The sequence below is a fragment of the Lagopus muta genome, chromosome 15 (genome assembly GCF_023343835.1).
Source record: "Lagopus muta isolate bLagMut1 chromosome 15, bLagMut1 primary, whole genome shotgun sequence".
Classification (NCBI taxonomy): domain Eukaryota; kingdom Metazoa; phylum Chordata; class Aves; order Galliformes; family Phasianidae; genus Lagopus; species Lagopus muta.
In genome coordinates, this window is record NC_064447.1 from 10,008,105 (window position 1) to 10,032,870 (window position 24,766).

A 24,766-nucleotide genomic window follows, 5' to 3' on the forward strand; every position below is an offset into this window, starting at 1 on the left:
CACTTCTGCTGCAGTTTCAGTCCGTACGGTTACCCTCCCTCATCCATTTCTGGTGTTGTTACTGCATTTCTGTGTTACACTTAGGTCTCACCACGATGCATGAAACTCCTCCTGCATCCCAGCCCAGCTGGGGCTGCCTTTTATCAAAGCCTGCAAGCTCTCAAAGCAGGAGGCTGAGCCCTCTTGCTCGTGTTCAGGTGGATGCCAACATTGGCTGTGTAGCAAGATGCCTGGGATGTGGATTTGGGAGCAGGAACACCAGCTGCTGTGAGCAGCCACCTCCAAGGAGAAGAAGGAAAGGAGATGGGCTGCAGCTTGCACACCCACTCAGCCTCCATCAACACCCCGCTGTGTTTTACCCAACACCCCACCCTAGGTTTGTGGAAGGCACACAGCTCCAGGGTCGCAGGCTGAAGCTCACTATGAGAGTCTGCCTGTAGCATTAGCATTATACAGACATTTCCCACATGTTCTGGCTCTTTAGAAAGAGTCAGAATAATATTTTGCAATGTCAAGCTCTCTTTAGCAGTTTCATTGATTTGCTCCCCTCCTGTAGTGCCAGTGCTTCAGACTCGTTTAAACTATTTTCCACAATTTTTTACCACTATTGCTTATTAAAAAAAAAAAAAAGTAAACTAAACTAATTCTTCCCAGACATCACTTTAATCTGTCCCAGAAAAACTGGCTTTCATCTTGCAATTGCTTTCACAGTGGCATGTAAACCATGCAAATGTAATATGGAGCCCAGTAATCCATCAGTTAAACAGATTAGTTAAGTAGGAGGCTGTGTGGCTTCAGTGAGTGAAGCAAGCAGGCTTTAATCTCACCCATAGAGGAAAAGCTGGCTCAAGTGTAGCTCTGTTGTGTGCAGCCAGTGCATGGCAAAGGGATGAAAACTCAGAGGGTTGTGGTCATGGTGCTCTTTGGGAGGCAGTGCTGGGCTTGAGGCCAGGCTACAGAGGAGAGTGTCACTACTCCCGGGGCTCTTTGCATGGATTTTGTAGGATTCTCACCTTTTTGCAGCTGGTAAGATTGTGACAGAGGCTGCAGGTGTCTTGATATGCTTTTACAACCTGGAGACGTACTAAACCGTAAAGATGCTTAGTGCTTGGATTATCTAGACTGTAATAATTGCCATAATTTGGGTTTATTCATGCAAAGAGTTGTGCGGTTTGGACTTTCCTTCCCTCTACCTCATTGTAATTAGCCCAAAGGCCCCTCTTCCCTGCTCCCTGCCTTTCTCTTGCGTTCTCTTCAGGTATTAATTGTGAAACAAAGGTGATGCCAGAGCTCACAGGCAGGTAAATTCGTTGTAATGGATTAGCTGGTAATTGGAAAATGGCAGCCCTTGAAAACAGTGTGAAGGGAGAAAATCCAGAGTGTCCGGAAGCAAAGCGTAAATTGATGGTTCATTATGTCTCCTTTTCCTGGTCAGTTGCTGCAGACTGAGCTTAAAAGTATAAAGCAAGAAAAGCCAACATAAACAAGTGCTCAGAAGCCCATTGACAGCTTTCGGCTCAGGACTAGAGAAAAAAACAACACAAGTGCAAAGGATGTTTATGAGACTAAATGTTCTGGATTTGTTTACCACTCCTCTGCGTCTCTGCCAGCCTCTGCTCTGCCTGTTCAGGAGGAGCCAAACGACTGCTTTGGACTTGAGGGGGATTGCTGAAGCAAAGCACATCCTTTACTCTAGAAATATCCTTCCCTGTTCATTCAGCAGGAGGGACCAGGTGTCTAACAGCCCTTTTCTCCGGTGTAATGCAGACATGATTATTTATTCTCAGTATCAGAGCAAAAAGGTTCCAAGCCAAAGCACAGAGGCAACCTGCTGGGGATTGAGCCCAAGCTATGTAAAATAGGTCTTTGTGGATGCAGGAATCAAGAGGGGGAAGGTAGAAGATTGGCAAAAGGATGAAGAAATGTACAAGGAGATAAAATGGCTTGCTTGAAGAACTGCAGTAATTCAGCTGCACTAAGAGAATCTTGGGCTGCAAAGTCTTACTCTTCGTCTTCATCCTCTCTTTGTGGGCGCCGTCAATAATTTGACCATTATGGATTTCTCTTTCATTGATTTTTCTCCTGATTCCAGGAAGGCTTTGGGTTTGCACTGCATCTTACTAAAACCAGAAATATTCTCAGAAGGAGACCATCCTTCCGAGGTTTTCAGACCCAAACTATTTAGAAAAGGATTTTTTGTCTGTTTATCTGAACTCGGAATGAACTGCTGAAATGTTTGATGTTTGTCCCTAATAAAAACATGGTTTTGAATCACTGCAATATTCTGCAGCATAAATATGGACTAAAAGTGAGCAGAGGTGGTTATGCTTTCCTGGGACGTGTTTTGCTTGGAGTCAAAGCTAACTGTTGCTTTAAACTTACATTCAAGGATGCTGAAATCTTGCAAATTGATCCCTTGATGGGATGCTTACTCCTGAAGCTAAATAGGATTAATTTGAGTCTGAAATCTGTGAGATTTGTGTTTGAATTTGAACCATTTACAGACATTACATGGTACCTGATCTGGTGGAGGTACATGTGGGTTAGCCATTCTTTGTGCTCATTTCTGCTGTCTCCAGCACGACGCTTCCCATCTCTCTCTGAGCTGCACTGTGGTCTCTTATGCCCAAGGGACAGCTTTACCCACCATGTCCTGCACTGCATCCATTGTGGTGGTTCCTGGCTGTTTTGTAGCATCACACTGTGTTACTTGGTTGCTGTCTGACCTGTCCTGCTTCTAAAAACTTGAACCACCTTAAAGGTCAAGAATTGCAGCAGTAAAAGATGTAGAGATATCCAGAGTGGATGGTGGGTCGTGCACTCTCACTGTCTTTTGAAAAAGACACTTCTCACTGATACAGATTGGGGCCTTACAGTAGTTGCCTTGTCATTGCTGTTAGGGCTTACAAAGCATTTGGTAAACAGCAAAAAATGCCACTTTAGAAATACTCTCTTGGATGTGCATCGTTTTGATGTCAAGCTTTGTTAGCCACTCCTTGCTGGAAAGGCAGGTGTATTTTGCAGCACAACCACATCTGAAGCAAAACGTCTGAAATTTGCTTTTCTGCGCAGGTCAAAACAAGACATCACAGCAATTTGAAAGCTTTGTTGCAACTTCATTTTCTCCCAGCCAGGAAGTTTGACAGAAATAATCCTTACCATGAAAAGTTTTGTTTTCAGCAAATCAACGTTTTGTTTTTCCCAGAGAAAAAAAGGCTCCTGGAAAAATTCCTGCTGTAGGGTTGGTTTGAATTTGAACAACACAACAGTGTCTCCTGGTGGCTGACTCCAGGGGAATGGCCAAATCCATCTTAGCTTAGTGTCTCTTCCTTGACCCTCCTTTAGATCTTTGCTCATCAGTGAGTGAGAAAAGTGGGAAATGAATTGCGCTCTGAGCAACAAACTATTTCATAAGCCATAAAAATACCCACAGCAGGCTGTTTTCTAGGTTGATGTTGAAAGAAGGTAATTACATTTGAAGACAGTATCACTGGATGTTTGGCTAATCTGCTGTTCAGCTTCTGCTCTAATAATACAGGAGCTCACGTCAGCAGCTCAGCCAGCATGGAGGGCCACCCATCCTTGTCACTGCCCAGTGGGTTCTGCCTGCAGGTCACTGTGAGGCTGCACTCTCACCACCTCACATTCCAGCAGCACTTGGCACCAAATGAGTTCTGCCTCACACCAAATACGATCACTGAAGGATAATGAAGATCTCGTTTGAAGCACAATTATTGGCTTTGCAGCATTAGCCTGCTGCCATCACCTTACCCAGGCTTCTCCCATCGCCATTCTTGATCTGCTGGATCAGCTCCTCACCACTGCTATTGATCCCATCTGTGTCCCTTCCTTTCCCTCTTCCTCACGCCCTATCTTACTGCCCATGACAGATTTCTGCAGCTTTTCTTCTGAACTCAAATATGAAGCAAAAGCTAGAGAGTAAACAATAGGGGCACCAAATTGTCAAAGGAAGTTGCCCCATCAGTATAAGCAGTTATACTGGCACATTAACTGGATGCAATCCCATGTGTTCAACAGGCCACAAAAAGTCGTGGGGTTGGCTTAGAAACCACGGGATTTTAGAGAATAAGAACTTGCAAATTCTTCTTATTTGCCAGAGGGTGTTTTTGTCCAGCTTATGCTTTTCAGTCTGGACAGTGACTTTTTGGTAAATCCTCCTGAGGCTGCTGTATTCGCACAGCCACAGAATTAGGGATTTTTTGAAAAGATCTCCAGGTATCCCAATTTCATGATAAAATTGTGGCTCTTGGCAGCACATCAGGCAGCAGTGAGACGAGCTGGGAGAGTGCTGAGGTAGGTGTGGCTCTATTGGATCAGACAACTGCAGCACTGCAAGCCACAATTTGGGATATTCTGCCATTCTATATGGAGACTCATTCTGCTGCCTGGAGGGCTGCAAGAATTTAGCAAGTTATTCTGCTTCTTGTCGAGAGTGCTCTTGCATAACCCCAGCCCAGGGGAAGTGGAACGTGCCAGCTGTGTGCTGATGGTGACAAATGGCTCAAGGATGCCATGGGCACGGTGTCCTGTCACCACTGTCGCTTACAGCAGGGTGGCAGAGCCAGAAGGGCTCTATTTCGGGTGCAGTCTCCACTGGGGAGCTGGTTAGGTGCCATCTTCGAGCAGTCCTTTTCTTCAGCTGGCTTTTCCAGGACATTTTGGCATTGTCGGAGAAGGGAATAGTGTGACAAATGCTTACTGATGGTAGGGAAGGAATTGCTGTTTCTGCAGTGAGAAAGGTGCAGGGAGGGCAGCCCAGGGGCCATGCTGTCTTAGTGCTCCCTACAGCCGCCTGGGTCGCCCCTTGCTGGAAACTAAAGAATGGAAATTGCACAGTCCTTTCCCTGGTGTCCCTTAGTAATTAGTGTATATGAATTGTAATCATGAGGACTGAGGCTCTTCGTGCTGTTTCTCTTGGATAAATGGTTGAGCAAAAGGCAGACTATAGCATAAAGTAATTTAGCCTATGAGTGATGGTTCATTAGCAGCCCACAGACTGTCGCTGCCGATAGTAGGGGCTGTGCAGACTTTTCCTAGCATCAAGTTAACTCTTTTCCCCTCTATTTCAATTGCCAGAGATTCACTTTGAAGAACACGGAGTTAAATGTGGTCATGGCACAGGATTAACTGTGCCTTCTCCCTTCAGAGCCACAAATAATGCAGCAACATCCCTAAGAAACTGCCAACTATTAACATAGCATCTAATGACTGATGGGGAATAAAGGAAGTTATTATCAGTCAGGAGATGAGTCAGATATGAAAATAACACCTTTTTCTAGGCAATATTATTGCACGGAGAAAATGAAAAAGAGTCATTTTCTTTCACAAAGGAGCGGGTCGTGAGCATTAGAAATGCGCACTGCAGAGCTTGGTGCTGTTGGAGCAAACCCCAGCCAACCTTATGGATGTGTCCCTGCTGTGCCAGGTTCTTGCCATGAATTAGGAGCCCAGGTGCTGGGCAGGCACTGCTGCACCTCCCAGGAAGGGAATTTCTGAGGCCGTGTCTGAAATAAGAGATTGTAGCCTAAGGTGATTTGGTGCTGATGATGAAGGAGGGAAATGGAAAAATCAGTGCTTAGGTGTAAGCTGCATGCAGACTTGTGTGATCAGAGAAACCCACTCTGATCCTAGAGGGAATTCTGGCATTTGCAGCTCTACTGCTGTCTCTTTAACAGGGTCTGTTGTGAGTTACTGATAGGACTTCAGAAAGAGAAATCATCTTGGATTTTTTTAGGGCTGATTTCTAAAGGCAGTCAAGGGAAATAAAACTGTTGATCCGATTGACTTTCACAGAGATTTGTTTTCCTAATACTTTTAAGAGCTATCTGTAGGAAAAATGCTTTGTTTGTATGTAAACAGAGCTATGCTGTGTTGGAAGTGCTTCTGCTTGGGGTATAGCAGGACCCATAAAGCTCTGCAATAAAAGCAGCATGAGTGATGCAGTTCTAAATAGAAGACTTGAAAGCCATACTACCTTTGTAGATGTTGTTGTAAGAATGGACAAGCACCTTCCACTGCATAGTTTCTTGGGCCCTTATATTGAGTGCACGTGTTCTGACACTGCTTCAAAAATGGACTGGGATTCCATGTTTCCAATAAGACTGGGGGCTGTGGGAGGGACGCAGGAAAAACATGGCCTGAATGCATCATTAGCACAAATCCCAGAGGGAGAGGAACATATCAGCCCATGGCTGCTTTCCCTGTGCATCTGTTTGACCATGTTGCTTTTTTGCCCCATAGCCAGACGAGCTGACCAATGCCTTGGAGATCAGTAACATCGTCTTCACAAGCATGTTCGCCCTGGAGATGCTCCTGAAACTCCTTGCCTTTGGCCTCTTCGGCTACATCAAGAACCCATACAACATCTTTGATGGGATCATAGTTGTCATCAGGTCACTGCCAGTTCTTTCTCCACCGTGGCTTTTCTGCCAAGGGCTTGGATCAGCTGGGGAATGGGATGGGAATGATGTGACATGTATTAATCCTGAGTTCTCTGGTTATCATTGGGTATATTTATGCTGCCCCATTTTATATTTCCACCACTGGAAGGGCCATCCAAAGTAAATGGACCTGGCAGATGGAGAGTAAGGTCTATTTACGCCGCATGTCTGGCACTGTGGTTAATTTTCCACTGGAGTGCAGAACTGCTGGTCCTGGGAAAGAGTACTGTGAGTGTCCGTATCCCAGCAGTGTGCTTCTCCCAAATTAACATGTAACTCAGGCCAGAGCAGGGCAGGCAGGAGGGCAAGAGAGGGCAGTGTTCTGCTCTCCTCTCCCAAGGCAGTACTGTCTCAGCCTGCACTGAGGATGGCACAGCATGCATGTGAGAAGGTTGTGCAGCACCTCTCCATGCTGGGTTTCAATCTACCAACACTGTTCGTACCTTAGTCGATAATTTGAGGCAGAGAAGACAAGGCAGACGTAGAAAGTGTAAATCAAGATAGTGCTCTTGACTTCTGTTGGCTCATCCCTTTGATTCAGAGAAGTGAGAAACAGAGAAAAGGCCCAGAACAAAGGCCAGTTGTGGCTTGTTAAATATTACACACAGATCAAACGGACCCACCCTCACAAATGTAAATCCCTCTGCATATTAGCTTGGTACAAAATTGTAATCTACTTCTTGTGGCTAGGCTTGTGGCTGTGTGTAGTGACAGCAGGAGACATGCTGTGTTGTGAATAGCCACAAGCAAGGGAATTAAAGAACCAAGAAACCAGCTATAAAGGATATAGGTTGTGCATGAGTTTGTGGCTCTGCACAGCTGGAAGCAAAGGTGTTTTTCAAAAGTGAGAAAGCAGCAGCAAATCAACTACCCCTTTAGGACTTAAATGGTGTGAAACCCTGCAAGAAGCCAGCCTGCTTAGGGCTTTCAGTGTACAGGACTGCTGTTGATGGTTGTTCTTGGCTTCCTGCAGTGTCTGGGAGATCATCGGGCAGTCGGACGGCGGTCTTTCCGTGCTCCGAACTTTCCGGCTGCTCCGGGTGCTGAAGCTGGTGCGCTTCATGCCCGCCCTGCGTCGCCAGCTGGTGGTCCTCATGAAGACAATGGACAACGTTGCCACCTTCTGCATGTTGCTCATGCTCTTCATCTTTATCTTCAGGTACCAGAGGCTGCAGCTCTTCTCTTTAGTCGTTCCGCTTATATAATGCATAGATGAGAATGCAGCACTTTTGCAAGGCTGCCTGCATGACAGAAGTGCTCACAATAGGCTGACAAGCAGACGCTCAACAGATCATTTACTTCCTTGCAGCCTCTGTTTTCTGTGCAAAACTGTTATTCTGTAGATGAATAAAGAACACAAGCGGGCAACAACTGTAAAACAATTGCTCTGGAGTTCTTGGGAATCTCCTTTAGCTGTGTCTCAGCAAGCTGTCAGAAACTGGACTTTACCAGCCTCATGTTTGAGATTGAGGTTGTACAGACTTTGAAGCTTTTGACCCCATAATGCTCCTTAGGATCCTGTTCTTGGAAACCAGATGGATTAGGCAGCTGGCATTGTGATCTGCTGTTTTCTAGAAACATGAGATGCCTGATTTGACATCAGCATAGATAATTATAATGACACACGACACACAAGAGCCAAATAGCAGGATTTGATTGGTGATCATGTATGTCAGTGGTAATGCAGAGCCCGTCTTCCTGAGTGATACCACTGGCACAGGGAACACTGGGAGGGGAAAATGTGTCCTAAAAAAGTACTGCAACCTTCCCTGCAACCATATTTTGCACAATAATGTATTTCTTCCATTTATTTCCTTTTTTCCTCCCACTCCAGCATTCTCGGCATGCATCTTTTTGGATGCAAGTTCAGTCTGAAGACTGATACAGGAGACACAGTTCCAGATAGAAAGAATTTTGATTCCTTGCTTTGGGCCATTGTGACAGTATTTCAGGTAAGCTCTGAATTCTGTTGTCAGTAAAAGTCTAAGAAGACTTGAAAATCCACCCTTATTTTTCCTTTATATAGTAGTTAAGGCCAAGACCCGCAGTCTGCTCTCCATTCTGCTCCTGTTGTGTAGATATTTGTCTCCTCACTTGTCTTCACTGCACACACAAAAAATGCACTTTCTGAACAATTTCATTTAACCCAGAGTAGCAAATACTGTCACAAATCAGAGCAGGTGTTGCTGGCTCTTTATGCTGGGGAAGTCTTTGTGCCAAAAGCTGTGTTTCCTCTGTGGGCAAAGTCTGTTATACATTTGAAGTTACTGGCTATTCCATAATGGAGCAGTAAGCTGCTAGACACAGGACATTCTAAATATAAAGATTAGTCTTTACTGTTAAAAAGCTCAGTCCTTACAGCCTAAGTGCAGCAAATGGAGCACAGTGTAAACAATATTAAGCAAAGTTTCTAAATGCAAGGTGCAAACCGGCCCAGAGCCTTCACTGTGAATGTTATAACTTCTTGCAAAGAAGGAAGGAGAAATCAGTTGTAGTCTCATAGATTTGGTTTGGATTTGTTCTGTTTGGGTTTTTTTCCAACATAAATACAGACTTCTGCATTTATTCTGACAGTCTCATTGACAAATAGAGTCAGCACAGAGCACAAGGGTTTGGCCCTACGTCCCATGAAGGTTAACAAGAGATGTGGCTTAGCGCTACTGACTGCATTCCTACCCCAAAGTGACCTTATTTTCAGGGTTAGAGGCCACTCTCACTGCAAGCCTGAATTGATGAGCAGCATGCAGCTCTCATCTGTTTTCCATAGGCTCCTGGATTTCTGAGCTCCAGGGAAGCTGGGAAAGTGGGAATCCCTGAGGAAGACCCCTTGGAGCAAGAGTTCGCGAAGATGTATATTTTTTGGTCCAGTTTGTCAGTAGTCTTACCCAGAGGAAACTCTGGGTTTGCTTCTCTGAGTTTCTTAACCCAACTCATGTCATTAATCATGTAAAAAATCATGTTTCCTGCCCTTAAAAATATACCTTAAAAAGAGCATCTCTAGAGAGGACAACAGCCCCGGCCCCAGGTCTGTTACCTTTTGATGGTTATTGAAGGAGGCAATATCCCCACTAAATAATGGGACTCTTACTTACCATATCCTTTATATTGCTGTATCTTGGATCTGAACTAGTCATCTTACGAGCAGCAGCACACTAGATCTTCCTGCAGAGAGGGGAGGTTTGGTCAAGGGAGAGCTCTGACTAAATGAATGTTTTGCTGTCTGTCTCATGAGACCTGCTCATAATTATGCTTAGAAAAGGTCAGAAGGAAAGGAAGGAATGAGTATGTCAGCGAGGAATTGGTTGCTCCTGCTATGCATGAGAGGAGTGGAGTAATCAGAGTCTTCCCCTTCACCTCTCTGCAGATCCTCACTCAAGAGGACTGGAATGTGGTCCTGTACAATGGAATGGCATCAACATCTTCATGGGCAGCGCTCTACTTTGTGGCCCTGATGACCTTTGGCAATTACGTGCTCTTCAACCTTCTGGTTGCCATTCTGGTGGAAGGCTTCCAGGCAGAGGTAAGAGATCTGAGCAGGGGGAGGGAGAAAATGCGAACCGTGCGCAGGCAGGATTGTATGGATCAGTTCACATCAGTGGATCCAAGCATGCAGGCAGCACTAAATTTAACCTTAAGCAGTGCAGATAAGCTGGGTTGGGCATGTGGAGCTCATTTGAGTCTGTCCTTGCAAATAAGGCCGGCTGGACTTGGCATGAGGCTTGGGTGAGCAACACTATGGTTAATCTGCTGCAGGGTGGAAGTCACTTAGGATGGATTGTGGTTCTTTATGAGGCACCTCATGTCCCGTGGAGCAGGTAGGATGCAAGCTGCTGAATCCAGGACTCTGCTTGAGACTCTATCCCCTGTCTGTTATTGGAGACTAATGGCACAGCAGTTAAAAAAGCTGCATTGCAAGGTTGCAAACATTAAATTTTGAGATACTTGGATATGATATAGGCCACATAAATTTTTACTCGCACTTGAAATTAATGTCTGTAACATTGTTTTTCAAAGTCCTAGTGCAAATGGAAATGAATTTGAGACTTAGCAAAAATCATTCAGTCTCAGTTAAAACTGGGAACAGTGCTATCAGAAAAGCTTATGTCACGCTTTGGAATTTTTTAATTATTGCTTTTTTTTTTATTTCTGTGACCATCAAGAAGGCAAAGCTGGAGTGGCTTCAGAGGCACATTGACTAAGAAACAAAATGAGAGAATGGTTTCAGTTTTCACCGCCTTAGCTCCCAAGGGAAAGAGGAGAAAGAAACTGTTTTTATGGGTTTTTTTCACTTTTCATTTTTTTCCCCCAGAAGTGGCATCATGCTCTCATTTGCTGTGTTTATATCACACTTAGACAAGCCATCACGGACCATGGAATATAATTGAGATATTCATGGACCAACAATTCCCTTCTCTCAAGCCAGCACAGCCACATTATGTCCTTCAAGGATGTCTGCATAGATTCATTATTAAAACATCCCTCCTAGCTTCCTCACAGCACTAACAGAGGAAAATTAATTGAAACAACAGGAACCAAGGCCCGGATTGTGAAAAAACAACCCTGCTGTACGTTGCTGAGGGCTGTTTCATGGATGCTGAGGACTGTGAGTGCCACCTGCACACACAGAGGAGATGCAAGTGGTCCAGCTCTCTGCTTTCAGAATGAATGGCTCTGCACTGCATGAGTGAGCATCCTGATGGCTTGTCCAGTGGGGCCCATGCTCTGAAGATCTAGCACAGCTGGCTGCAAAGACCATGAAGATCCTTTTCCAAGAGCAAGCTATGCCCCATGAGTCAGAGCTAGTGTTAATGCTGTTCGCTTTCAAACTAATGTCCTTTTCTTAGCGTCACAGACCTCAGCATCTGCTGGCTCTGCTCTGGATACTGTAACACCTTTGGCATATTCATGTGCTAGGAACGTGTGGCAGATGAAGACGTACATTCTAGCCATTAACCTAGTGAGACCAAAGTAAAGAATTACCAGTCTCTCTACAAGCCCTGCAGTAATTGCTGTCTTCCAGGCCAAACATGATTTTCCTCTAGGAGATTTGTTGGCTGTATTGAGAGTGGCTGTTTGACCTGCGTTCTGTCGGTAAACAACACAGGCATAGCAGAATAAAGTCTGTGCTAATGCAATAGATTTTTCTGAACTGAATTTGGAAGCAAGTGATACATTGGCCACATGGTAGTTCAGAAAAGAGGTACTCAGTGGGCAGCCATATGTCAGATCCCCTGTGATTGCAGCAAGCAGCAAATCTGGGTGGAAAAAAGAGGACATGGCAGGGAAACCCAAATAGATGATAACGAGGAGGTATGACCTGAATGACTGGAAACTACTCCTGCTCCTTTTGTTGCTGGTACACTGGTGCTCATAGCAAAGTGGAGACATTTGGGAACCATGAGTTCTCCTATTTCCTTCTGTCCCCTTGGCTGTGCCTCTTCAGCACATGGAGATTTAATTCTTAGCCCAAGCAGTCTTACACTTATGAATAGAGGGCCCTTGCAAAGTCCCCTGCTTCTCTGTTACGCTTGCAGCCCCCGAACATCCTTTGATGCTTTGTGTTTGAGGCCATAAGAAGGCTTTCTCCACCCAGCAGCCTGGCAGCTCACAGTACATTTGTACTGTGTAGATCCTGTTCCTTGCCTGCCTGCTCTCTTAGAGCCTGAATCACCTGCTAATACGAAGCCAGAAATGGGCAGCCTTGTGCAATCTTCTCTGAGTGTGTGATTACAGACCTGGCCGATTGGCTGTCACTTCTTGCTCAGAGTTAATGGCTCCTTTCAGAGCTGTTGTGGACTTTGATTTAAATATGTGTAAGGAGTACTTTTCAAAGCTTGTATTATTCACTCAGTGCTGCCTCGGAAAAGGCCAGCAACCACAAGCATGACATTTGCAGGGCGCATTTTGCTCTCCACTTCCATTTATTATAGAATTTGACATCAGGCCTATGGGCTTGTCAGATGCCTCACAGTGAGGTATCAGCTGTGCTACAGAAAACCCTTCTCAGGGCTGTGTTTTGGCTGCAAGAGCTCAGTTCACTTATAAATGCATAACTTATCTCTGTTTGTAAACCAGAGACTGTTACAGTCTCCTTGGATAACTCCCAGGAAGAAACTGGAGCTGGATGGAGCTGACTTCTCTTTTTTCATCTCTAGTTCTGTTGGTATGTTGGCAGAAATCCGCATTTTGACCTCTCTTGACTTTGCCCTCCTGCAAAGAAGTGCTGTTAGCAGCGATGACAGACACTGATGTGCACCTCTCCTCCCTTGGCTCAGGTGTTTCTTTCCCTTGGGTGGAGAGTGACTCCTGGGAGACTTGGGCAGCTAAGAGGGTGCACATTAGAGTGGCTTGAAGCTCTGAACCATCAGCAGTATTTCAGCAAGGACAGTAAAAATTACACTGTGAATCACAGTACACAGACTCAGCTTAATCTCAGCTTCTGATCTGCCTGTGGAGCAAGTTTGGCAGGCGTATCCCTAAGAAGAGAATAGGCTTAACTGGCCACAAAACCATTTTTAGTACAGACTATTCCTCATTTACGCTTAGGACAACAAGCAGCCAAATTTCAAACAGGACCATAATTGCATATTTGTGCTTCCATTGTTCCCCTGTCATTTTGAAACCTACCCCAGAGCTGCTCCAGAGAAGCCAACAAACCTTCCAAAATTATGCAAATCTTTTAGCTACTCTGCAGTGGTGCTTCTGCTCTGAAACAGAGAAAATGAATAAAGGAGCTTAAACCTTTCAGTCATCCTGTCTGTTTGGCTGCAGCAGTTAGCAATACATCACGGATGAAATTAAGTTCACTGACGCTTTAGCACCGTGTCTCTAGAAACCATGGTAATTTGTTCAGGCATCAGTTAAGGAACTCTGCTCCTTTCTCTAGGCTCGGCTGCTTCAATCCAGCCTTTTCCTACTGGTTTGCACTGCTTTACTGAGGTCTCGATGGATCAAGGCAGCCATGCTGATAGCTTGCCAGAATCCCTTCTCACTGCAGACCCACCAGCAGAAGAGAACCAGCCAGTATCTCTTTGGTGGTAGGCTTGCACATGACTTAGGCTGGTCATTATTGGTAGCAGGTTGGGCAGTGAAGGAACAGTGCAACAACATTGCAGGAACAGTTGTCACAATCACAATATCATCCTTTCTAAGCATGAAAATAAATCATATCTAGGAAAAGGGGTCATTTTCTAGGGCAGCATAGAGGGAGCTTGGCAGTCTCCTCTCATGGTCATTGGGCCGAGCTCTAACTGACCACGATAAGCTGAGGTATATCTGAGCTGCTAGCTAATCCAAATGGCTTTTGTGCTAAAGGTGAAATGAATCATCTGTTAATTACCTTCTCCTCTCTGCAGGGGGATGCCAATAGGTCAGACACAGATGAGGACAAGACATCTGCCAACTTTGATGATGATTTTGAGAAGCTGAAAGACCTCCGTGCAACAGGTAGGATCTCATTTCTGTTTTCCCATGAATTTGAGTTGTGCTGCAGCTCTCCTCCACAGTCATCTCCTCCTTGAAATGTATGGAAGAAAGTGGAAGAATCATTTTTGATTCACAATTAGTCTGATAGGTGTGTTAACAGAGCAGTACATGAAGCGTGTTGGGAAGCTAAATGAGCACTGATGTTTCCTTTAAACAAATGTCTTTCCTCATTCCATCTTTAGTAGAATATTTAGTTATGTCTCATCGTTTCTTCTGTATCATTACCACAAAACAGTTTGCTGACAGCAGTACTCTCACACGACTTCTCAGCAGCTTTTCTGATCAATCATGTTCTCATCTGTTCTTTTTGATTCCTCTCACAAGAGCATTTAGGCAAGGTTTGATTGATGGAAATGGTGCTGATTATTTGTGTTGCAGGGGGACCTGACAACTGGTTTGAAATAAATCCGCACTGCACTACTGCATGTAGTATTGCTGCACAATAAGCATGGGATAATAGGTGATGGTTTTCACTGTGTAGTGTTTGCAGCAAGGGAGGGGAATAGAATGGATCAGGTATTGAAAGAGAGTGAGTATTACAGTGGTAAACAGGAGCCAGTTTAGTTTCTCTGTGTTTTTATGCTCAGCTTGGGGGTTTTGTTAGGATTACTTTAAATGTTTCTAAACTAGGGGTCATTTCAGCTAGGGAAACAGTGCTGATTTTAGTGAACAGATGGAATTTGGCTTAGGAAGAGGCAGAAGTAATTTGTTGAGAAAGCTGAGATAGAGCTAGGGCACAGCAAGGTAACACTGCTACTGGGACTGCAGATCAAATAACAAATTCCAAACACCAAATGGGGAGAGGAATCTCCATTGCAAATAGCTGGCAAGGAGACTCACAGCTTAAATTTCCTTTGCACCAACTATTTGGTGGACAATTTCAAATAATAAGACAGTTCTATGGAAAGAAATATTTTCACCTCTTCTCAGATAGTAGAAGAATAGAAAACAGGGCTGAGCTTATTGTCAGTCAAAGTCCATGAGAAATGGTGTGTCTCCATAAGCCTCCTATTTGCCAACCAGTGACTAAACAGCATAAGGACATTAACAATTCTATTACAGTGCTGTTGGTCTGTAAACAAATACACTGGCAAGAGGAACGTGTATTGCAGATGAGCAAATTTTGAGCTGGATCTTCCACCCCTTGAAGTGAGTGGCAGTGTTCCCAGGGACTTCTGTGGTGCAGATCAGATATTTGTGTCCAAGCCAGCTACTAAACAGATGACACAGTAGAAGCACATTGCATTACAAAAGCAGCCAGTGGAGGAGAAATAGCAGGGGTAATGCACTTACTTGGATTTCTCACTGCAGACTTCTCCATCTTTCCTGCCCATCACAGATGCTCCCATCCTTTGCCCTCTACAGTGATGCAGAGTGACTGTGATGCTACAGTTATTAAACCAGAATCAACTAAACCCAGTAAAACTAAAGTTAGTTCAACTTCACTCTTGTGTTTGAAAGTAGGCTGATGGTTTGGGGTACTACTGCGCTCCATAGGGCCAGAGGCATTACATCTGGCTTGTCCTCAGTTTGAATACAGTTGCAGCAGTCCATACGTGCTCTACAGCTGAAATACTTCCTACATTACCACATTCGGATACACCATTCAATTTCTCTGTTACAGAAGGTTTATTCTTCTAGGCATGTAGATGTTTAGAAGCCGTTTCCATTTCCTGCCCTCTGAACAGATGACTAAAGGCAGTGACTAATGTTTGCTTCGTGCCTTCCACGCAAAGGAGCTCAGAGCACATCAGAACAGCATAAAAATCTCTGCACAGGATGCTGTGTCAGGGAGAACAGACTGACTTTGTAGGGTGAGTTTAGCCAGTCCTCAGTGCCCTTTACCTGTAAACTCTCTCTCAGAACCAAAAATCTGTGACTCTGCTCTCCTAATCCCCAGAAACGCTGAGCAAGAGCAGTTCCCTTTAGAGAGCACAGTGGTATTTGCCTTGTGCCTTTCAACACAGTCAGTTAATCTCAGTGTTCCCCACAACTTCTCATCTCAGTTTGGCAGAGTTCCTGAAAAGACCCAAGAACCAATGGCTGTTTTGAGGAGTGATTTCTGTCACTCTGGCTGAACATCTACCATGTGTTTTCTCTCCCCTTCTGTCCAGAGATGAAGATGTATTCACTTGCTGTCACCCCGAATGGGCACCTGGAGGGCAGGGGAAGCATGCCACCCCCTATAATCATGCGCACCGCTGCCACACCGATGCCCACTCCGAAGTGTTCCCCACACATGGATTCAGTGCACACTTTTGTGGACTCAAGGAGAGGGAGTAATGCTTCTCTAGATCCCCTGACCTACGACCAGAAGTCCTCGGTAGGTTTTCAAGACTAACTACTCTCTCTCAAGTGCCTGAAAGTAGCACGTGTGTTGCATGCATAAAGTTCTATACAGTGATTCTGGTTTGATGCTTCTGGTGCTGCCACAACTCAGCAGGGCCAGCTGCTGTGTTCCTCCCTGTGTGTACGCTGCTGTAAAATGGAGAAGGCAGAGGGATGGGAAATACAGAAAGGCAGGAGAACAAATTCCAGAGGGAGAAATGAGTGGGTGTGGGACACTGTGGCAGGACAGTGACAGTATGACGTTCAAGGACAGTGAGTATGTGAAGTAGGCAGAGAGGGATGTGCTGGGATTCAGTGTTTTCTTGCCCAACATCTGATCAGAAGTCCATGCCAAGCCTCCCTGGAGAGCAGCAATGTGAAATAGGTCACAGGTTCATACAGCTGGCTTAGCAAACCGCTCTGAGGAGAAGCAGGCACCTTATGCCAAACCTGCTGGCCATGCTATGCTGTCATGGTATCAAGTGTACCTGTGGAGCAGAGTTAGATCAGTGTTTTAGGGTTGGAGCTGGAATCTGCAGGAAATGAAGCATTTGACCCCAACAGCTGAGCCCCCTTTATTGCACGGCAGCCCTGTTGGAGGGGAAATAGGGAAAGCAAAATGTGAGCAGACTGATTGCCATTGGGAACAGCTCACAGAGCAGAGATCAGGCTGGAGCTGGCTGGTGTGGCAACTGATTGTATTTTGCCTGCAACCAGGGAGCAGGAGGGCAGCTCTGTGAAAACAGAGGGAGCAGAATTAATAGACAAAGTGGATTTCTGCTGCTGTTTATCTGTCCTATTCCTCTGCTCTGTAACTGCAATATCATGTTCAAATCAAGGCAGCAGACTGTGAAGGCACTTTATACAGAGACAGTCACCATCCCTTTGGTAAGCTGCTTAGTCAAGGTAGTGCTTTTGAAAAGAAAATAGAGATGACTGCTGTTTGCCTTGGGGTTTCATGGGATTGTGAGTAGTTGGAGAGGGTTGTTCATGGTTTGAATCCTTTCTCTGAGAACACATCAGTGCCAACAGCCAAAGGAAGATGAAGCAGTCAAAGGAGAGCTGGCCAACATTGAGGAACAGGAGGAGAAAGGCAGTTTGCCTTGTTTCTGTGCTGGGAGGAAGCCATGAAGGGAAAAAGGAGTTTTCCTTCTAGTCTTCCTGTGCTGACCTTAAGTGTTCTTAGTGTAGCAATCACCTGCCAACCAAATGGCACTAAGATACTGCTCACAGCCAGGAATTCACTGTGAGAAAGACATTCATTCTACCTCCTTATGCAGCAAATTGAAGAGAAAGCAATGCAAATTTGGGCACAGTTTTCAAGTGACACTTGGGTGATTGGGTGCCAGCACCCTTCTGGAAGCCAAGGAGGTTGTGTGCTGAAACCACTTGGAAGTGAGGAAAGAAAATGCTGTTTTGGCAGTTAGCATCTTTGGGTTTAGTTCTTATGCGCAACTGACATTACCAGGACAGTAGGAAGTGATAAAGCATGTAAGCTTTGTAGCTGTGCTGTGAGTGTAGTTCAAGGAGTGCCTTCACAGTGGGTGCTTGGTTCCCATCTAAAGACATTGGTGTGATGAAGTCGGAGCAGTAAGGAAGGCTGGAAGGGGAAGACAAGTTCTGCAACAAGAGGGATCTTCCAGTCTGGAGAAAATGCCATACCCTTTACTTCTTCCTGCAAACAAACCCTCAAATGTCTTTCTCCTCTCTCAGTCCAGCCTCCGCAGTTCTCCTTGTGCCAACTGGGGTACCAACAGCAACTGGGGAAGCCGGCGCTCAAGCTGGAACAGCCTGGGCAGAGCCCCAAGCCTCAAGAAGAAGAACCAATCTGGTGAAAGAGAGTCTTTGCTCTCGGGAGAGGGGAAAGGCAGCACAGATGATGACTCCGATGATGCCAAGTCCAGCACGGTCAGCAGGCCCTCACTGCACCGCCGGGCAGAGTCCTTGGATTATCGCAGCTCCCTAGACCTGCCCGAGCTGCTGCAGCTGCCCCCCATGCGCCATTCGCTCAGTATCAGCCCCATGGCTGTGCTGCCTGCTGAGTACCAAGACTGCAATGGCAAGATGGTGCACGTCCCCAGTGAGTTCTTCCTGCACATCGATGGCCATAAGGAAGAGGCCGTGGACTATGAGGATGACATGGAGGATGTAAGCTGAGGGGAGAATTGGGTACTCGTGCATTAAGTGGCTGCTTAATCAGCCACTTTTAATCAGCCTGTGCTCCGAGAAGGCTGATTAAAAATCCAGCTCAGGCTCAGATGTGTTGGGGCCTGGTGGCTGGTGTAGATAAAACCAATCTGTGCCCTCTGTTTCCCAAAAGGTTTTCACACTAATGGTGTGGGCTGTTACATTGCAGTGGTCTCTAACAGAGTGTTCTGGCATTTACCTATTTTTTTTGTCTGGCTGCTGTTGTCTTCTTGGTCAGGATGCCTCCAAAAATGAGCTGTAAATCACAGAACTCATGACTTTGCTCTCTGAAGCTGTTTGGTATCTTGAAGGCTTGGAAGTTCAGAAAGAGAGTTCTCTTCACTATTTAACTCTGTGATTGTTTGAGGCCATTTTGATTCTGACACGGCTCTGGATCTCAAAATGACATTACAGAATCACAGAAATAACACATTCTTAGAAGCCTTGATTTGTCGTGTTTGTATTACACTGTAAAGCAGCCCCTTTCTTCCCCTCCTTTCCTCCCTATTTCACTAGAAAAAATATGGCAAACCCTCCCTATGCCTGCCTTAGCTCTGCCCCAGTGCTGGGACTACCTTCAGGCACTCTGAAATGCCAGGTATTGCTCCCTTTCACAGAAGGATTATGGAAGCTGAAGAGGCAGGAAAATAAAAGAGGAAGAAAAGGTGTTTCTTCTTTTCTATCCAGAGTTACTGCTACCGGATTCGTAAAGTCCTGGAGCCCTACAAACCAGAGTGGTGCAAGAGTCACGAGGATTGGTCCCTCTACTTGTTTTCCCCACAGAATCGGTGAGAAATCCCAGCCCACCACAGTAGTAAATGAATATGACATTTATAGCTGACATTCCCTTGGGAAACATCCTTCCAAAGCAGTAGCACTGAGTGTTTTATAAGTCTGACCCTTGATTTTTAGGTAACTTTTCTGTTATTAACTGTGGCAGAATTGTTGCATGGGTCACTCCATGCCTGTCTGGGAACAAGAATGGTTTAACCATCATTTATACTAGCCGTTAGTACATCTGTTTACTCTATATTTATTTCTGATAATGGTAGAAGCTTTGTGCTTGTGGAGGGAGACTAGTTGACCACATGGGCTGATGCTGGTGGCACAGCTGCTGGTGGCTTTCAAGGACATGCTGTTCGGGTGGGAGTCTCTCTCCAACCCAAATATCTGAAGGATATTTTTCTTTCCTCCGTTTCTCCAGGTTCCGAGTGATGTGCCAGAAGGTCATTGCCCACAAAATGTTTGATCATGTGGTGCTGGTCTTCATATTTCTCAACTGCATTACAATAGCCCTGGAGCGACCAGACATAGATCCGCACAGCACCGTGAGTCATTTTATTCTTGACCTCACTTGAACGTCTTAATCTTATCAGTGCAAGACCCTGAAAAATAGAAGATGTTTGTTTCCTATCCTCTTTAAATAACACGCTGGTTTTTGCTGGTTTATGTTTTACAGGAGAGGATATTCCTGAGTGTTTCTAATTACATCTTCACTGCAATCTTTGTGGTTGAAATGATGGTTAAGGTAATTACATCTCCATACCGTGACACGCAGTGAGGCCTGACAGAGGCTGAAAATCTGACACAGTTATGATATGAATGCAGTTTTAAATGTCCCTCCTCTCCTGGCTGTAGGTAATAGCTCTTGGCTTTTTCTCTGGGGAGAACACCTATCTACAGAGCAGCTGGAACGTCCTGGATGGAGTTTTGGTCTTCGTATCTATCATAGACATTATTGTCTCCATGGCATCAGCAGGAGGAGCAAAGATCCTGGGTGTCCTTCGTGTTTTGAGACTGCTGCGGACCTTGAGGCCTCTCCGGTGTGTTCCTGGATAGAGTTTGTTTTATGTTCATAAATCAGGACATTGGGAAAAATGTATATGATCCATCAAGGCATTGCTTAATAACACGAGAAGCTGAAATATGGTATCATCTTTGGGGAGCTCTTGTGAAACCGTTTGAAAAGAGTGAAATTAGTTCTAATTATAACCTGTCTTCTACAGTGTGGAGAAGAGCGGATGGAGTTTGGAGCGAGTGGTGCTATCACACTCAGGCAGTTAGTGCACTGAATGCCTCCTCCAGCCTGCAATTTTATCACCGTTTTACAAATCAGTCTCTCTCCTTGTTAAAGTGTGCAACCTCGCAGCCATTCCCAAGCAAGGAGGTAGCATTGGCTGCGAGAGAATTTGCAATTGAACAGGTGCTGGTGATAATTTGATAAGCTCAGGCATCTATATCTCCTCTCCTGCGCCTGCATATCTAACATCACTGCAAAACAATTTAGCTCTCAGCTAGGAATACGATTGAGAGATGCTTTCATTATTTGAGAAAAGAAATAAAAAGAATTTGTATTTTGTTTACAGTGATGCAATAACAAAGAGTGTTAATGCTTGGGGGATTTTTATCAGCTCATGGCTCCTGTTCTATTTCCATCCTGCTCAGCAAGAAAGAAACACAAGGCTTTTTTCATGAAATTTCAGAGGCAGTAAGATAGGCACCTCTAGAGACCTGTAGGCCATCTCATGGAAAGCTTCTTGCTGCTTGCTTATGAGAATATTAAAAAGAGGCAATCTTGTTTAGGCCCATGACTGACGCTGCAAGAGCTATTTGTCTGCTGGTCTGTATTTTTGGTGACAAATAGCTTTATGAGCATTTGCCTCCTCTCTTGCTCCCACACTCTGTTCTGTTGGTGGCAGCAGTGTCCCCTTGCAGTGCTGGCTGCTCTGGTCACCCTGGACAAACTGTGGCTTGGTTTGGTTTCAGTGCAGCTGTCTGACACACGTAACTCAGGGCAGAAGTCAGGGCTCAGGCAGCTCATAAGCAAACGTAAGGGGAAAAAAGAATTGGTCTTGGAAAATAACTAGGCCAGATCCTATTAATAGAGAGGAATCCATCACACCTGATGGTGGCTTCACTTATTGCAGCTTCTAGGATTCCTCCAGGAACCATTCCTAATGCTTTGTAGCTGCAGTTCAGACAGCCTCTTTATGTGCAGCCAAACAAGACCATATTGAAACCCTCTGTCCCTGCAGCATACACTTCTGATGTTTTCTCTATCTGGCAGGTATGAAAGCCTCATTACCCTGCAAGGGCTCTGCAGGCCCCTCCTAAAAAAAGCCTTGGTGTTCTTCAGTCAATACACCTGCCTGCCCAGAAAAGCTTGCTCAGGCTGGTTACACTTCCATGTGCAGACACGTTTTTCAGACGCCTATGGGAGAGCCATTCTCCAGGCATTTAAACACAAAAGGAAAATACGTGTTCTCCACAATACCCGCTCCAGGCCGTGCTCAGAGCATGCCTGGACTCTTGCCACCTCACAGCAAGCAAGCCATGCTGCTCTTTAATGGGATGACCTTCTGGCTGTGGAGCTGTTGGTCGCAAGTCCCTGTTGGTGAAGAGTCCGCTCAGGAACTAATTACTGCACCAACTGAAACTCAAATCAAAATGACTATTTTTTGAGATGCTGTCACAAGGTTTGGGCCAGGAGGGCAGTCATGCACTCTGACCCTGCCTTTGAGGCTTCTGGTAATCTCAATGGTGGCAAGGTGGGCATCGCTTTGTGTCCCTCTGCTCTGTTCACAGGGGCCTCAGTGGACCCAGCACTCTGGACCAAGCTGTAGTGGGAACTTCCATGATGTCTTGCCAGTAGAGAGTATTTCCTCCTCTGTTTCTAGGAAGTGGTTGCCCAACACAGTGTCTTACACTTTTTAATTCCATCTAACGTAACCGTGGATGTTCTGGTTGCCTAACTTCATCAGTAATCATCTCTGAATGCTGCCTGCAGATAGAGGGGCTGTGATAGCTTCACCGCAGCCCAAGCAGGAGAGGAAAAACAAACACACTGAAATGCATTTAAAAAAAAAAAAGGCTTTATTGTTTTGCTATTTTTTCAGAGTCATCAGCAGAGCCCCAGGTCTGAAGCTGGTGGTAGAAACCTTGATCTCCTCCTTGAGGCCTATTGGGAATATTGTTCTCATCTGCTGTGCTTTCTTCATTATCTTTGGGATTTTAGGGGTGCAGGTAGAGTATTTCCCTCATCACTGCCGTCTGTAAGCAGCTGCTGCCTGAGAGTTTTTGTCACCTGGGGTTAAGATGGAAGTAATGAGTTTGAATCTCTCCAGGAAAAGATTTCAGTTAGTTGTTAGGAAAGAAAGGCCAGACCCTAAAAGGAGTGCTCAGGGGTGGGGTTGGCATCTCCTCATCGGAAGGTGCATCAGATTAGAAGACAAGACCTCCCTGGCTAGGGGAAGAGAAAAACAGATTCCAGCTGTCCCACCTGTTTCTGTGTGCTGGGATTTATAGGGTAGCTCTTCCTCTAGAGGAATTCCTATCCCCCATCAAAACAGAGCAGGACTGAAGGATCTCCTTCCTACTGTTGTGTCTGAGGCAAGAAGCAACTCTGTCTCAAGACCTGAATTTTCACCTGAGTTCATTTCCTGCTGCGTGTGTTAAGTCAGGTATCTGAGTTGGGAGGAAAGAAAAGGAATTTGAACTTGGCAAAAGGTTCTACCAGGGGACAGAAAGATGAATCAGGGGGACAGATTTTCCATAGCTGCTCCTTTTTTGTGTTCTTTTTCTTTCTTTTTGGCTTCTCAAACACAGCTTTTTAAAGGCAAGTTCTACTACTGTGATGGTCCTGATGTGAAAAACATCACTACGAAGACCGACTGCACCAATGCACACTACAGATGGGTTCGGCGGAAGTACAATTTTGACAATTTGGGACAGGTAAAGTCCTCATTGAGGGATTTTTTGTACCAGTTTTTACTAAGTGAGCATTTAAAATGTATTTTTGAGAAAGGTGTAGAACAACTATCAGAGGAAGCTTCCAAGAACAACGTAGATATCATCAATCAGAGACAACTCTGACTGGGTAGGAATGAATCAGGTCACCTGTTGGTGTTTTGCAATCAGACTGCCTGAAGTTATACAGTTTCTCTTTAATAAGAGAGTTTTGTCTTAGAAGAGCTGTTTTTGCACGCAGTCCCTTTTGTATGGATCTCAACTGTCACTTTTAATCTTTCGGCTTCCAGATGTTAGATTTACAAATGAAAAAACAATAAGGTCTTCTATACTGGCTAGAAAGCCTATAGTAGACACTGGGGTGTATGATTACTTTATAAAACCTCGTGACATTTTGCCAGCCTGACATCGATTTTTAATCATGCTTAAGCAACTGGGCAGCCTGATTTGGCCAAGCAAAAATCAATCTATATGTGAGGGAAAAGTAGTGTTGCCAGTTTGCTCGCTTTTAAGCCAGATGTGCAAACAGGTAAAATCAAACCACAGTATGTTGCATTTCTCCACCAACTCTGGGCCAGATCATTTGTTAGGAGCTGTGCATTGTTTTGTTGAGCATTGCCTGTTACTAGTTTCCTCCTTGAGGGCTAAAATGCTAGAACAGTCTTCCCTGCTTTTCTTCTTACAGGCTCTCATGTCCTTGTTTGTCCTTTCCTCCAAAGACGGCTGGGTAAACATCATGTATGATGGTCTGGATGCTGTGGGTATTGACCAACAGGTAATGTACCGAGAGATTAAAAGTGCTGCCATCAGAAATTCTATACTTGGGTGACTGGTTTTTGAAGTTCCATAAGCTGCATACATTTTTATCTCTTACTTCATCGAGCATCAGTGATATACCCAGTCAACCCTCATTGTCATAGAATCATAGGATCATGACAGAATCATAGGATCAAGTGCCAGGGAGGAGCAGAGTTATGGGACCTACTTGAAGTCCATGTTAGGCTGCTGAGGGTTTCTGCTATTATAGTGGCTGGACCTCTTGTATACAGCCAAGCACTGATGGGGGTTTTAATTACAACGATAGTTCTTGAGTTGTCCCATGTGTGCTGTTGCACTGTGGCTCCGTGGAAGATCTGATGAATATGAGCAAACATGCATGAGATGGGGAGACAACCAGAGATGTGAAAGAAGCATTCTGTGATGTGAGACGTCAGCGAAGGGTAGTCAGGAGTCTTCAGTGAGTAGTATGTGATTGTAACTACTTGTAACTCTTCGCATTCAGTCTTCTTCTGCTTCAGAATCTCCCGTAACAAGAAAGAAATGTTAACAGTATTATCTCAAAAAAATAAGCAGAAACCTGTCTTTGCCTAAAAAAAAATCACCCAGGTGGGATGATACAAATGCACTGAGATTTATTTTAAGCTATGTGAAGTAAGTGCCAAAATAAATAATTTCCATAAGCCAAGTTATGCAGACTAAGGCAGGTTTTACCAAAAAAAAATTGCAATTCCAGTCAGTAAAAAATGAATAAGAGGAAAAATCTAAGTCCTCCCAGCACT

The 24,766-nt window shown here is 45.0% G+C and overlaps 1 protein-coding gene across 12 annotated transcripts in view; it reads left to right on the forward strand.

Annotated features, from left to right (window-relative positions):
- CACNA1H (calcium voltage-gated channel subunit alpha1 H) overlaps positions 1–24,766 on the forward strand; it is a 200,957-nt gene that overhangs the window by 144,159 nt on the left and 32,032 nt on the right. For all 12 annotated transcript variants that reach the window (XM_048961289.1, XM_048961277.1, XM_048961278.1 and 9 more), the window contains 14 exons: positions 6,262–6,413; positions 7,435–7,620; positions 8,296–8,413; positions 9,826–9,981; positions 13,817–13,907; positions 16,061–16,269; positions 17,988–18,422; positions 19,149–19,249; positions 19,666–19,789; positions 19,921–19,989; positions 20,100–20,284; positions 22,358–22,484; positions 23,067–23,192; positions 23,893–23,982. In XM_048961289.1, the coding sequence (XP_048817246.1) occupies positions 6,262–6,413; positions 7,435–7,620; positions 8,296–8,413; positions 9,826–9,981; positions 13,817–13,907; positions 16,061–16,269; positions 17,988–18,422; positions 19,149–19,249; positions 19,666–19,789; positions 19,921–19,989; positions 20,100–20,284; positions 22,358–22,484; positions 23,067–23,192; positions 23,893–23,982 (2,169 nt within the window). The remainder of the gene's footprint in view (positions 1–6,261; positions 6,414–7,434; positions 7,621–8,295; positions 8,414–9,825; positions 9,982–13,816; positions 13,908–16,060; positions 16,270–17,987; positions 18,423–19,148; positions 19,250–19,665; positions 19,790–19,920; positions 19,990–20,099; positions 20,285–22,357; positions 22,485–23,066; positions 23,193–23,892; positions 23,983–24,766) is intronic.